General features: G+C 42.0%; 1 protein-coding gene across 9 annotated transcripts in view; it reads left to right on the top strand.

The window, feature by feature from the left end:
• The window catches only part of NRG1 (neuregulin 1), a 1,106,536-nt gene extending 1,093,068 nt beyond the window's left edge, over positions 1 to 13,468 (top strand). For 8 of the 9 annotated variants that reach the window (XM_081523492.1, XM_081523490.1, XM_081523491.1 and 5 more), the window contains 5 exons: positions 4,325 to 4,427; positions 5,941 to 6,067; positions 8,621 to 8,751; positions 9,764 to 9,970; positions 12,691 to 13,468. In XM_081523492.1, the coding sequence (XP_081379618.1) occupies positions 4,325 to 4,427; positions 5,941 to 6,067; positions 8,621 to 8,751; positions 9,764 to 9,970; positions 12,691 to 13,345 (1,223 nt within the window). In that variant the 3' untranslated portion in view covers positions 13,346 to 13,468. Of the gene's footprint in view, positions 1 to 4,324; positions 4,428 to 5,940; positions 6,068 to 8,620; positions 8,752 to 9,763; positions 9,971 to 12,120; positions 12,263 to 12,690 lie in introns of all 9 variants that reach the window. The other variant, XM_081523493.1, reaches the window with a different exon arrangement.
• Positions 13,469 to 15,601: the final 2,133 nt, after the last annotated feature.

Here is a 15,601-nt window from a genome sequence, read left to right as displayed (position 1 = left end):
ATTCCAGGGACTGAATATAGCGGAGCGACTTTCACTCTTCACTTTCAGACATGGATTACTCTAGTTATCTGGAGATATACAAGCACTGCACTAGTCAGCTTCATTATCTTAAGAGCAAGGAAATAAAAAAAACATAACAAAATACCCTATGCTATTTTAGATGGAAATTCTAGCACTAATAGAATTAAATTTGAGTCACCATATCCCAAGTAATCAAATACAAATTTTCATACTGTTCCCCAGTGGCTCAGCAGTAAAGAATCCACCTGCCAATGCAGGAAACTCAAGTTCGATCCCTGGGTCGGAAAGATTCCCTGGAGAAGGAAATGGCCACCCACTCCAGTATTCTTGCCTGGGAAATCCCATGGACAGAGAAGCCTGGTGGGATACAGTCCTTCCGTGGAGTTACAAAGAGTTGGATACGACTTAGCAACTAGACAACATCCTAGATAGTTGGGAGAAAAGCCATCTTGTCCTCCCGGAGGCTCCACAGTGCAGGTCCCCAGGCTTCCTGAATGCTACAGCCCTGGAAGTGCATATCAGTCAATAAAGCAATGTCCTGAATAAAGGACTATCTGGCCCCCAACCAGCTAGTGTCAGTAACGTCATGGAACAAAAGCATCTTATAGCTGTTGCTTTCTTTTCAATGATAACATCACAGTCTACACCTAATGTACTTTCCATAATCTATGGAAAATGAGGCTGTTGCAAGCTATCAGTTTCCAGGGATAGAAACTCAATTACTTGCACATTCCCCTCCCCCCAGAAAAAAAATGCCAAGAGGAAACTATTCATGTGATGGGGAAAGCCCCACATTCATGTAAGTGGTCCTCTGCACGTCAGAGAACATCGCCTGAGAGTAGGGAGTACAAGTCCCCCCAACATCCCATGGGTGGCAGGTGGCCTATATGAGGGGAGTTATCTATTCACGTTACTTCCCTCAGGATAAAATTTATCTCAGCTCTCAAAAGCCGTATTGGCTTTACCTGAAAGGAAGAAAAAAAAAAAAAATCCAGCATCACCTCCCTTCTTCTCCCTAACAGCATCCTTCCAACATTATCACTTTAGGGTCTAATTATTAAATTTAATATTTCTTTTCCCAAACAATGAAGTAGGGTGATGGCTTTTTCAGATACATGACTTCCCTCAGTAAGATCTGAGGGGTTTAGTAAAGGCACCCCAAGCTGATACCCACAGACCTCTTACAGGAAAAGCTTCCGGAGGCTCCAGCCAGAACGTTCCATCCTTAAGGAAAATCAGACCTTACAGGCCAATTAAAATCGAAACAGCCAAGGCTTCTGTCTCTTGGACTGGCCAGATCAGTCTGAAAAACGTGCTTGATCTGATTCATTTAATGCATCCAGCCAAACCATAAAGACTTAGAAGTGTTTTGACTCATTAAGGCAGATCCACCAGCAGGACTGATGGATTCTTTTTTTCAATGCTGTCACTAATTTGCTCTTGTCCAGTTGACCCTGTAACACAGGGAAAAAATAAGGGAGAAAAAGGAGGGTTTCTTTTTTTAAGCATTTTTTATATTATTGTTCACCAAGTATTTCTCCTTGAACATATTTATTTTGTGAGGGTCACCTGATTTAGGGAACCATTGGAAGATCAGATAGAAACTTAACTGGAAAATATTTAATGCATTCAAGCCATCCTGATGCGAGTATAGAGTCCTAAGCCACATCTATGCTCTAGGGGCCTTGGTTTCAATTGGCTCATGTTAGCACTTTTGTTTTGCCCTTTGGCCTTGACTGGGCTGCCTTTCTAGTTCCATGATTGATTTTCCTGGGAAATGTTGTCTGCTGACATAACCGGGGGAGAACGAGCAAGTCATTATATGCCATTTCTTCACAAACCCTAGTCAGTCTATTCTTTTATAATTAACAACCACCAAAAAACTTGCAAAAGACGGCACGATGCCTTTCCCACTTTTAGCCCTTGGATAGGTCCTCTTTTTGCAGTTTGGGAAAGCAGTTTCCCAGGTTTTTCTAAAGATAGAATTGGAAGATGGAAGCACTACCAGTGCTTGCCGTTTGAAAAGAAGGAAAAATAGAGTAAGTGAAAGAAGTACAGTAGGATCTTAGTTTTCTAGGTAGTGATGCTTTTACACTCCTGTTTCTTAACCAATTCATCCCAAACAAAAGATCCCTGCTCTTCCTTCTGCTTTCCCCAGAGAAGGACCAATGGGGTGATGCCTTTGCTGTTTAGACTTAGTGCTAAAAACTGATCCAGGTGCCCGTTCCAGCCGCATCAGCTCACAGATTAACACCTTATGAAATTGAATTCCCTGTCCTGTGGCTCTAGGGGAAGGGAGGCAGCAGACTCTCGCAATTAACATATAAGCATCCACACGCCACGTCCTCATTTGACTTACGCGGCACAGAAATACGTGACGGGGCTCTGTGTCTCTGGTCCGTTGTCGCCCCCGCGATGCACCAGCTGCTTTGCTTTCTAATTGTGGCTGCCACGTGAGCGCCAGCCTAGGTTAGGCGTTATGCTGTATGGGATAACCCTTCCAAATCTATATCCACCTTGCTTCCCATCCCAGCACTTCCTCCCTCTGGTTTTCTTTTATGTATTTATTTTTCCTCCCTTAGTATCAGGCATGCTGTGCCAGGGACCTCAGATGGCTCCTTCACTCTTTAACCTCGTTTTTCCCTCCTATCTGGCTTCCTCCCTCTCTCCGTCATTCTGTCAGTCGGTCTGTCCTCTCGGTTTGCTTTCTTTTCCTCTTCCAACCCTTTCTGTTTGTTTTCGTATAATCTCTGCAGCATTCTGGTCTTTTTTTTTTTACCTGCTGACTATTTTCTCCTCCTCCTCCTGTTAATAATCAGTGATCTTATTAATTTGATTTGACATTGTTCCTGACCTGTTAACTGGAATTTGATTACCATGGGCTTGGCTTGTAGGAAATGGTTTTGTTTAATGATAAAGTCTGCTGTATCATAGAAATTGCATTGCACCTTTTTTCATTTCAAAAAGACTTCCGGCAATTTGCCCTCTCTCAGTAGAGGGGAAAAAAAAAAAAAACGTGGCTGCCGAGAGAGAGAATGTAAATTGTAAGTGTTCCATAAGGCCCCATGTTGATACCCAGATAAGAGACCTTCATCGGTAAAATGTTTCCCACTTCTTGACCAGCTTGTTAATTAGAATAGCAAATGCAGTTTATACTGCTTATTATGCATTGGTTAATTTCTCTTTCTCATTGAACTTGTGAATATTTCCCAGTGAGTGTGACTAGACTGGTTGGAAGCTTAGTTCCTAAGAGGATCAGGTTCACCATTAAATCAGTCAATCTTATTAAGAACCTGACTACCATCCTATAAGCAATTTATTCCCCTCCAAAGCCGATTTGCAAATAGAAAACCTTCCATGAATCAGAAACTGGTTGCAGTGGGAGTATAGTAGTACCTTCATCTGAAATTTCTAAACATCCCACCTCCCTAGTGCAACTGACATTAGCTAATTTGCCAAGTTGTCCAATGCAGGAAGGTACAATCCATTCCAAATCTTATATCGTTTGTGCCAGTGGTTTTGTAGTGTCATAACCTAGATCTCTAAGTACAACTGGTGAAGCCAATAATTGTTCCTCAAAGGACAAGTCTTCCTAATGGCCCATGACTATCCCACCCATCTTACTGGAGTTTCTCTGATACAGTGGCCAGCTACTCCATGTCCTGTTGCTTCTGACCCCATTTTCCTGTTAAATCATAGGGATCCTGCCTCAGTTTTGCTTCTAACTACAAGTCAAGCTCATGTTTGCAAATGTCTTTGAGTTCTCTTTTTTTTTTTAAGTTAAAAGTGGTTCTTTGTAAAGACCACGGGAATAGGAACTAGCTGGGAAATCAAAAAAGGCTTGGGATGGGGGAGGGGAGGGGACAGGAGGCTGGGAAGAAGGGGGAAGGGGAGGATCCCAGTGGTGCCAATGCCAGCTCCTTTTATTGGCATCGATTCCTGTTGTCTTTGCAAGAGAAGTTTTTTTTGAAAAAGTAAAATCTACAGTTTTAACCAAAATCGTTATTTTACCATTAATGTTTATGGTTTGTCAGTTTAGTATGCATCTATGGCTTAACATTAAAGTCGTTGAATAGATCGTATTTTTTTATTATAAATGGCCCTCCAATGGGCTTTGCAGCTTTATGCTCAAAATGTGGAGTAGAGCGTGCTGCACCTTAAGTCTTATCTGCCGAACGAATGAATTGTCCCGTGTGTATTTTCTTGTGAACAAGGACAATGCAGCATGCCAACTCTTCAGTTGTAAGTCCGGGCGAGGGTCAGGGACCTGCCTTTGCTAACGTCTGTTCTCATCCCTTTCCAGAAGCGGAGGAGCTCTACCAGAAGAGAGTGCTCACCATCACCGGCATTTGCATCGCGCTGCTCGTGGTCGGCATCATGTGTGTGGTGGCCTACTGCAAAACCAAGTAAACACCTCCCCGGCCTCCTCTCCCCTGAGCACACAGGCAGCCTGGGCGGCAAGGGCTCGGCAGAAACCAGGCTCCACAGCCTCGTCCTGGAAGATTAGAGGGGCAGGGGGATTGCCTCCTTATTTTTGGTCCTGAATAACCCATTTCGAGGACCTTCCTAACCACAAGAAAGCTTTGCCTATTTGTGCAAAAGTGTTCGGAAGACTTTTGTTCATTGACCACAGTCCCGTGACACAAGAAAAGGGTTGGAGGGACAGGGTTGCATAGGGACCCACGCAGGTGTCTGTGGACGTGAGTCCCTCCTGAAAGGAATGTGTTGGGTACCACAGGTGAGCTTGTCATCTCAATTCTGAGGACATGTCCAATCTGCACTCAGACAGAGGGGACAATGGAGGCGTTTGGAGGTGTTTGAAAGGCAGGCATTTTTAAAAACCATGATGGAATTTTCAATTCCATCTAGTTAGGTTACCAGTTCAAATTCTCCCAAAGTATGAGATGTACGAAAAAAGAACTCTCACGGGAGGAGAAGCAAGCAAAACTTGCTTTGAAAGAATGAAAGAGAAAACACGAAAATAATAGATTTGTGTTCACTTTGTTGGTTGTTGAAGCTGGGTCCTTGTTCACAAATACGATTATCATATGATATGAATTCCTTTCACTTTTGTATCATATGTAGAACTTCTACTCAAGTTTGAAATAATGCTATTCACAGTTTTATTTTGTCGTTTCATCACATAAACTCTCATGCCAAAACTAGTCATGGGAATATTATTATGATCTGAATTGAGGAACACAGACAATATGCATTTATGCCATAAAAACAAGGACATGGATGGCATTTCCTTAACGTCCCGGGATGTAGCGTGTTGCCAGAATTGAACAAGCAATAGAGAAAAATAAACCTTCACGGAATCCATCTTATGAGTCTTACTAGATTCAGTCTCAATATTTGAATATTCATTACCTAGTTATACAAAAATGTACTAGAATAGGATCGTGTTATAATTGTGCCAAAATCTTCTGGCAAAAGATGTACACATTTTCACTCACATACACACACTATGATGCACAGATTCAAAAGTAACTCCATTTTCTTGAAAGACACACAGACAGGCCAAACTATAAATGAAACCAGCCTTATCAATTGCACAGCATGAATTGTAACCTAAGACACATGACCATCTGTAAGACTTAGGCAAAGACGGATTGATTATGAAAGGCTGAGTTTTAGCCAAATCTCAACTTGACTTATTTCATCTTCTCCTCCTTTTTTTCCTTATCTCTCAGCAGTCTGGTTCAATTTCTGTAAGAATCTCACCCGGCTTCTTCAATCTATCTGCTAAGAATAGATGATTCCACTTCCGAGATGGGGTGGCGTGCCCTCTGTCTCTCTCTCTCCCCACCAATCCACTGCCTTGAGTGTTGTGTTGGTAGAAGAAAGGACTGACTGTACTGGAAAATGTAAATAATTAGAAAAAAATAAATCCGTGCTCCATTTTTCCCTGTCCAGGAAACAACGGAAAAAGCTTCATGACCGGCTTCGGCAGAGCCTTCGGTCTGAAAGAAACAACATGGTGAACATAGCCAACGGGCCCCACCACCCCAACCCACCCCCCGAGAACGTGCAGCTGGTGAATGTATGTTGACTCTGCCCAGTGGAAAAGTTCAGCACCTCTCCTCTGTTCAGGCACCTTGAAGTTTATTTTCTAAAGCTCTTAGGCTCTTAGCGGCTGCCATTAATCACCAGGGCTTCCAGGAATCCAAGGTTTCGCCAAGAGAAAATAATGGGAACATTTTTTAAAGTGGATTTGGTGACTGTAAAGCCAGCACATTTCCTCTTATAAAGTGTTCATTAACGGGTCGGAATAATAATGTTGGGTTTGTTCTGTAAGGAAGCCATAACCGGAAGAAAGAGCGAGAAAAAACCCAAGGAAAAATAATAAAACTCATGATACAAGAATCAGAAGGAAATGTTTTATTTTTTTATACTTGCGAAATGAAGGCTGCTTGAGTCTATAACTGATTAGCACTGGTAACTGACCTAAAGAGGCTCTAGAGTTATGTTTTTTTTTTAATTAGAGGCATTTTGAGGTGCCTGATGATTTACTGATTCTGAGAAGAGAGATATTAGGCCATGGAAAATGTTAAGGGCTTTACCAGACTTGCTTCTCAGTAGCCAAAACAGAAGAATTTAATACTTTCTGATTTCTTGACTCTTTCTACAAGATACCAAACCCTTCGGAGGAAATATATCCTTCACCATTCAAAGATGTATTTTTAAAATTTACCAATCATTTAGCTTTTAAATATAATGAATTCATTAAATATTAGATTTGCAGAGTCTTTAGATTGCATCGTCCAAAGTTCCCCCTATTTTTTTTACAGATACGCTAAGTCCTTTACATATGAACAAATTCCAAGTGAATGAGTTCTTATTCATAAAAGTCCAGTTTGTTGATAAGTCCAACAAAGTTAGCCTACATACCCAACTAACACAACAGGCTATATAGTACTATAATACGTTTATAATACGTTCACATCTTTGAAAGTTTGCAACGTGAAGGTTCTTAGGTAGGGGACTTAGCGTAAGAGCCAGGGCAGAGCGGGACTCAGCTTACCTGGTTTCCGGAGTATTACTCTTCCTACTTCACCATCATTCTTGTTTTGTTTCGTTTTCGTTTCCCTTTGATGATTGGCTTTTTATAAGCAGAGCTGGAAGATTATATGACAGTACCATTTTCAATCTTATAATCAAAGATGAATTTTGTGTGGAGCATATATATCAAAGGACCCAAGTTCAGGGTTGCTGGTTGTTCAACCACCAGGAAGTCAGAAGACTTTTAGGTGCTGATAAGTTAACATCCTTCACTGTTTTCCTCCCCCTACCAGTGTGTTCATTAGAATGTTCTGCACAGTTGCTAAGCACACTCTCTACTGACATACCTATAGCCTGTCACGTTGTATGTTATAATATATGGGAGGCAGAATGACTGCCTGAATTCTGGTTATGGCTCAAGCTACCTGACTGTGAGCTTTAACTTTTCTAAACCCCATTTCGTCATCATAAAAACAATACCTGCTTCAAAAAGTTCCAGTGGGCATTAAAAAAATAATCCACCTAATCCATTAGCCCAGTGGCATTTGGTGAGTGTTGTATAATTGTTAAATATTATTTTCATTAGATTCACTGAGCTTACACTGCCTTCCAGGGAACAAGAGTCATTTGTTACACAGACTAAAAATAGCTCTTTGTATATGACAACACCATCTTTTCGTTAAAGCAAAGATCCACATGGAATAAACCTTTCTATGGTTAAGATAACCAGCTAGAGTTTCAAGTATAATTCAGGTTGCATTTTTTTGTTTGTTTCCGTGAATATATCAGTTTCCTTTAGAGTCCATAACCTATCAGATCATCAAATGTCCTGTTTCATCTAAGACTATTCCTATGCATGTCTTTTCCCATTACTTAACTCACTTTGGTGTAAATACTAACAGTATTTAAAAGAAAATTTTAAAATGTCCCTCTCTTACTAATAAAGGTGGTAATAGCTACTGTGATTTAGTGGTGAAAAATAAAGTAGAATCGACTTGTGCTAAATATAAGACCCTCTATCTGTTGTATGGTTTGTCAAGGTTTATAACCTTGATCACTGTTATAAATCCTTCAAATCTTTCAGTAGCCTTGTTAGTCTTACCATTGACAATGAGATAAAAATTTCAATGATACCATTAGAGCAACATGGATTCTGGGAAATCAAACGAGAAATGTAGATTCAAAACATGCAGCTTATTTTAAAAATTCTTATAATGACTTAAAATTTGAAATAAGACAAACTATTTCTGTGCTTGCAACCGCTTACAAAAGTAAGTACTGGGAAGGTGTTTGTATTGAATTCTAGTCATGTTATCAGTTGGAAACAAAAGAGAAGAAACAGCTCTTCTCTGATAAAATGTAGTTGTTATGGCAGGACCTACACTGTGTGTGTATATCCAAAGAGAAATCCATGAATTCTATTTATCTAATTTAAAGGTCATACTAACCAGGATAGGCTTTGCCATATGGCCACTGGAGAAATAGAGCTTATTATGAAGCATGTGTATTAGAAGAGTGGATTTGTGTGTGTGTGTGACATTGTTAGAATTTTGACTTCCCTAAATCTTCAAGTTGTGTCTCTTTGTTTATCCAGCAATACGTATCTAAAAATGTCATCTCTAGCGAGCATATTGTTGAGAGAGAGGCGGAGACGTCTTTTTCCACCAGTCACTACACTTCGACAGCTCATCATTCCACTACTGTCACTCAGACTCCCAGTCACAGGTATGAGAATAAAAAGCTGCATGACATTTCTCCAAGAACAAATATTTACATGTTCCCTTTTGTTCTCACTGCCTACGAAAGGAACAGGAGGTACTTATAAGGCAGTGCAGTACTGTAGCGTGTATGATTTGGAACAAAAACAGGCTTTGGACATCCAATTGACTCTGCCGCTACTTGCTATTTGAATTTGACCCTCAACTTTTCTGTCACCAAAACAAGGGGAAATAATACCCACCTTACAGTATTGTTATTCCCCATTTTAGAGATTGTCTTTTTTCATGCCTGACCGTTTGTGCAATTGCTATTATTGTTATTCAGTCACTAAGTCGTGTCCAACTCTTTGTGACCCCATGGACTGTATCCCACCAGGCTCCTCTGTCCTCCACTGTCTCCCAGAGTTTGCTCAAATTCATGTCCACTGAGTCAGTGCTGCTATCATCCCATCTCGTCCTCTGCCGCCCCCTTTTGCCTTCAGTCTTCCGTAGCATCAGGGTCTTTTCCATTGAATTGCTATACTGGAAAGAGTTTGTCTTAGATGCTATATAATACTTACAAGTTGACTTCTTCCAGTGTTTGGATTGCCCTGGGAGATCACATGAGAACTGGTTACCTAGCTGAACCTCAAATTCTCAAATGCTCTGGTGATATCTGAGTGCGTACTGCCAAGGGCAGCACTAGACTTCCAAATGAAGCACATAAGACCAGGGCATCCTTAATCTAAGACGCTCAAGATCAGAGAGATTCTAAAAATATTTAGTACAAAATGGCATTTGTTTAATGTGTGTTGAATGGGTGAACATGTAAATAAAGTCTATCCTTGCAAAGGTAACCTAAATCACGATCCTGTGTATCACAAGCATCTTAATAGACAGTCCTATTCTGAGACAAATAATGCCAGCATGGAACATCAGTCATTTGCAAGATTTGTCACTTCCCTTCTTTTCATTTCCGTGTGTGCATAGCATTAAAAATCTCTCTCTCTTTCTCTTTGCCTCTCACACTTCCCTTGTAGCTGGAGCAATGGACACACGGAAAGCATTATTTCGGAAAGCCACTCTGTCATCGTGATGTCATCCGTAGAAAACAGTAGGCACAGCAGCCCCACTGGGGGCCCGAGAGGACGTCTCAATGGCTTGGGAGGCCCTCGTGAATGTAACAGCTTCCTCAGGCATGCCAGAGAAACCCCTGACTCCTACCGAGACTCTCCTCATAGTGAAAGGTAAAACCGAAGGGCAAAGCTACTGCAGAGAAGAAAGCACCCCAGTAAGAGAATCCCCGTGAGCACCTGCTCTCCCACCTAAGGAACCTGCTCTCATGAGAATAAGGGGCACCAGCTGCCTGGTCTAGGAGTGATCCTAGTTGATGAAGGCATCTTTTGGTTTGACTGAACTCATTTCTTCCAAGCTTCTCGCATCATCCCAGTGGCTGACAGGCAACAGAGTCTTAAAAGAGCTGGAATGATTTGATGTGGAAGGTGCAGCAGCCTTGGAGTTCCCAGCTTTGACCTTAGGCTCAGACCCTCTGGGAGAGTCTCAGTTTCCTCAACTATAACTTGATAACACTGGCCTCAGTGATTGATCAGGACCCTTCTAGAATCCTATGTGGCCAGTTATCCAAACTCTGGTCAAGCTGGCCTCCTGTTCTCATGAGCTAACCCTTTCTTACCTTCCAGCCTCAGTGAAATCAGATCAAGGGCTGTGTCCTTGCTGACTGTCTTGGGGATGGCTTGCATTCCACCAGACAGCATCCCTTTATGAAATTCCAACAAGGGATGAATCCATCAATCTATTGTCCACTGCAGCTCACAGTCTTCACAGGAGGTTTTCAAAGCAGATATTGCCTTTGGTGTGCCTCTTATTCCAGAATGTGTTGGCTTTCTTCTGGGGCTGTTGGGTTGGGTGGGAGGAGTCAAGACAAACATTAAAATAAAGATCAGAAGAAAGTAACCTGAAAGAGATGCTTAAAAGCATTACTGAATTCTTAGATTCTCCTGATCCATTCTCACCTAAACTGGGGGAGAAAGTTATACCCAACCAGCATTCCTAGCCCATGAAGAAGCTGTTACTCATTTGTTTTCAAATCCAGCAGAGTTTTGTCTGTTTGTTGGTTTACTTTATTGTCTTCTCAGTCCAATCTCTGACCACTTGCTAAAAAGTTTACATAATGTTGAAGTCATACTTACTTGGTTTTCATGGGTGAAGATGATTTGGGTACACGCCTTCACTCATGCGCTGGAAAGCACTTACAGCAAAGGATGACCAGTTTGGAGCCTGCAGGTCATTTAGAGCCTGCTTATTACTTTTTCAAGGGCCTTTACCCCAAAATGGCTTTTCAGAATTTTATGGAATTAGTGGTTGTTCTAACTCATCTATGAAAAAGTAAGCTTGGCCCAAAGCTGATTTAAAACATCAGCCTTAAATTCATATAATTGTATCTTTACGTATTAAGTCTGTTCCAATTCAATCCTTTTAGAAACCCGAGAAAGAAGATAGGGATAAATTCTTTCTCCATCACTACAGGTGATGTTTATCTTTAAAGGTCGACATTTTCCTGCTGGGACAGGCTTCCTTTCATGCCCCAGGTATTATTTAGGACATTAGAACGTACCTGACATCCTGGAGAAAAACGATGAAGCCGTGCTATGGGTTGGTTGAATCTGGATTAGCATTTCTCAGAGAGCTTAATTTAAGTATCCCCAAAATAATAAGTCTGGAGACTCAAGCGCCAGATATTTCCATCTGGAGAGACTTTCCCATTTTAGACACAGTCAGGTCTCACATCTGTATGACTCAGAATCATGGATGGCATGCAGGAGGGTTAATAGGTTTCTTGTTCCTGTTAGCTGGAGATGAGAAGACGGTGTCCTGTGTCATCACAGGTCATGTCAAATTAGACTCTGCAAATGCCAGCGTGAAAGAGAGAGTCCTTTCGTGCTACGCATTGGTGACATTTTTATCTAAGCTGAGAAATGTGACTCTGAATAAGCCACGTCTTTCTCAGTGCCACATAAGGTCTTCTTGTTCTGGGGGAAGAAAGCACGGTATGGTAAAAACAGTGCACTCAATGTCTTGACAACAAGATTTCCTGAGCGTTATCAAACATAGCATGACATAAGGTGACATGGTACAGCCCACCTTTGAACAGTCAGGGCTGGATACAGCAGTGGGTTTTGGAAGAGAGGTAGACCAGGGATTGGACATAACGATGAAGCCAAGCGTCAGCTATCTTTGAATGTCATGGTCAGTGGGATATATAGTTGCAAATGGAATGTTAAGAAGTCGCATTTCATGGAAAAGTTAAAAGCGCACAAATGTGTTACGCTGTTTTCAGGAATAAATCTAAGTTACTATGCTCTTTTTTTTTCATAAGACATAACCTTATAGCTGAGCTAAGGAGAAACAAGGCCCACAGATCCAAATGCATGCAGATCCAGCTTTCCGCAACTCATCTTAGAGCTTCTTCCATTCCCCATTTGGGCTTCATTCTCTAAGACCCCTTGGCCTTTAGGAAGGTATAGTATTTAAGTAATACTTCTTCCCCTTCCAAATCCCCGAGCCTTGGTCCTTACAAACTGAGAGGTTTCCAGGACCCTGTGCCCTCTCGTCTTAACTCACATGCTTTTATTAAAAATCATGATTTAAAAAAAAAAGAAAAAGAAAATCACGATGAGATGGAAAAAAATCTCAAACGCTTTGCTAAGCCAGGCAATTTAGCTGATCTTTGCATGCACTCCTGTGAGGAGACTCTTGACCACCTAATTGGAGATTCCAAATGTCCTAGTGTAAAAACCGAGACGTCTACGATGAAGAGAATTTCTCTGTTGTCTGATGATGATATCTGATGATAAGATAATGACCTCTGCCCCCTTCCCCCCCACCCCTCACTCTCTGCCTCTCTCCCTGCACCACACTTACGCTGGGATCTTCTGTGCTCACACAGGTATGTATCAGCAATGACCACCCCGGCTCGTATGTCACCTGTAGATTTCCACACGCCAAGCTCCCCCAAGTCACCCCCTTCGGAAGTGTCCCCGCCAGTGTCCAGCACGACGGTCTCCATGCCCTCTATGGCGGTCAGTCCCTTCGTGGAAGAGGAGAGACCCCTGCTTCTTGTGACGCCACCACGGCTGCGGGAGAAGTATGACCACCACGCCCAGCAATTCAACTCGTTCCACTGCAACCCCGCGCATGAGAGCAACAGCCTGCCCCCTAGCCCCTTGAGGATAGTGGAGGATGAGGAATATGAAACGACCCAGGAGTACGAACCAGCTCAAGAGCCGGTTAAGAAACTCACCAACAGCAGCCGGCGGGCCAAAAGAACCAAGCCCAATGGTCACATTGCCCACAGGGTGGAAATGGACAACAACACAGGCGCTGACAGCAGTAACTCAGAGAGTGAAACGGAGGATGAAAGAGTAGGAGAAGATACGCCTTTCCTGGCCCTACAGAACCCCCTGGCAGCCAGTCTCGAGGCGGCCCCTGCCTTCCGCCTGGTTGACAGCAGGACTAACCCAACAGGTCGCTTCTCTCCGCAGGAAGAATTGCAGGCCAGGCTCTCCGGTGTAATCGCTAACCAAGACCCTATCGCTGTCTAAAACCGAAATACACCCATAGATTCACCTGTAAAACTTTATTTTATATAATAAAGTATTCCACCTTAAATTAAACAATTTATTTTATTTTAGCAGTTCTGCACATAGAAAACAGGAAAAAAAAAACTTTTATAAATTAAATATATGTATGTACAAATGTGTTATGTGCCATATGTAGCAATTTTTTTACAGTATTTCCAAAAGAGAAAGATATCAATGGTGCCTTTATGTTATGTTATGTCCAGAGCAAGTTTTGTACCATTCCGTGACTGCTTTTTCACAGTATTTCAGCAACCCTCCACCCCATATATTCTGTTTTTTGCCGGCTTCTCGTGCATTGCATTATGATGTTGACTGGATGTATGGTTTACAAGATTTGCACCTGTCGCTCTGTTTGCTTCGAGTAGTACTCAACCAGGATGTCTTGTAATGGCACATCCATCCAATACTCCCCCTCTGTATGAGATTTTTCTTTTGCTTTCCGTATGTGAAATGAGTTGTGTCTACTCTGCCAGCCAAAGGTTTGCTTCACTGGGCTCTGAGATAATAGTAGATCCAGCAGCATGCTACTATTAATTACAGCAGGAAACTGCATTAAGTCATGTTACATATTAGGAAGAAAGTAATATTGTGATTTTTTCAAAAACTATATTATTCATCAGAAGACAGCTCGCTCTGACTAAAAGGAGCTACCATTTCCTTTATGCGGATTGATTTTTCTCAACAAAAGGAAAAAACAAGTTTTGGGGGTAGCACGGAAAGTGGATGCTGGCTAGCTATCAGGGTAAGGTCCAACCCTAAGTTGAGGACTCAGTTTCACTTTCTCTCTGGGGGAATGATACAGCGGCTCATCTAATTGAAGAGCAAACCATGGCTGAAAAAGGTGCAATCATTCTTGACTTGTGTTTTTTCACTGATTTGGAAGCTAGTGATTGGTTGTGTCTTCTCGGCTCAAGGACAGACGTGTTATGGCACAACACCCCCCCCCCCCAGCTTCAACAGCACACTCAGCAGTTTTTCTGGAATCCCCCTGGAATGAAGTGTGCCTGTTGTATATGGCAGTGACGTCATTATCGAGAACTAGTTCCGCCCTAGATTCTCTAGAGGAGCAAACATGCAGAAGACATAGGGGAAGAGAGGCCATGTGACCCGGTTTGTAATTTTTTTAAGTTTTTTGGCCTGTTCCTTTGTCTTCATTATTCTTTTCTTGTTTTTCAATCTCGCCTTGATTATATCGTACTATGCATGAACATTTTTGTCAGGAATGGCCGGTGTGCATGAAATTTGTGATTAGGAAGAACCTCCCATGAGCGAGGATGCATCAAGAAATGGCAGTAGTCTCGGAAAGATTGCACCTTTCCTTGCAGAAATGACCCCCACCTGTGTGCTAACCTCTCCGTTTGCAGCTGTATCATCCATTTTCCCCCTTTCTTACTTTTTGCTTTACTGTCAACAAAAATAGGATTAAGATGGGCCCACCCTTGGCACGTTCTCTTGTGGTAACCAATCCAAGGAAGGTCTATAGGTAGAGATACTTGAAATAACTGCTAATCCAGGAAAAGAAGAGAATTTTGTAAAATCTTGTAGTCCCATTTCTGTCGAGTCGGGCTGGAGGTTTACTTAGGTTCCAAGTGGCCTCCCAGGAGCCATGGGACAAAATGGGGAAACAGGTTAGCAGGGGGTTCAAAATACCAGCCATGAATTTAAGGAGAGTGACTCTGTTGTTGCAAGTAAATGGAGTCTAGTTCTTCACCACATCTCTATGTGAAAATCAAAAGGAAGAAGGGACATGCAGGGAGGTCTTAGAAGAAGAGTGCAGGCTGAGCATGAACCATGTCATTAAGCTCCTAAGTGTTTCTACAATTCACAGAGACCGTCTATGGGTCCTTAGCATTTGGTGTCCCAAGCATCCTTCATGTTTCCATGCCACTGTCTCTGTGCTCAGAAGTATCCTCATGTGCTTGTTCACCTTTCCTAAGGAGCCCTTGACAACTCCCCAAGTTGCACTGATTTTCCAATTCTGTGAAATCAGTAAGCTCACAGCAGGGGAAAGAAAAGAGTCAACCCCAAGAAGTTCTCCAAATTATTCTCAATTGCTTTTGAAGGCCTGGACTCCTTCTTAGACTATTTCAATGAAAAAAAAATATTCCTACCATAATTAAAACTCTAGAATTTCAGTTTCAAATTCTTCAGTCATGGGAGTCTTGTTCTGGAGAATTTCAGGAATAAATAAAATCTTTGATTGAGAGCAAGAAACAA

Source organism: Giraffa tippelskirchi, chromosome 8 (assembly GCF_054371585.1).
Source record: "Giraffa tippelskirchi isolate mGirTip1 chromosome 8, T2T-mGirTip1v1.2.pri, whole genome shotgun sequence".
Classification (NCBI taxonomy): domain Eukaryota; kingdom Metazoa; phylum Chordata; class Mammalia; order Artiodactyla; family Giraffidae; genus Giraffa; species Giraffa tippelskirchi.
This window is presented reverse-complemented; position numbering and strand designations above follow the sequence as displayed.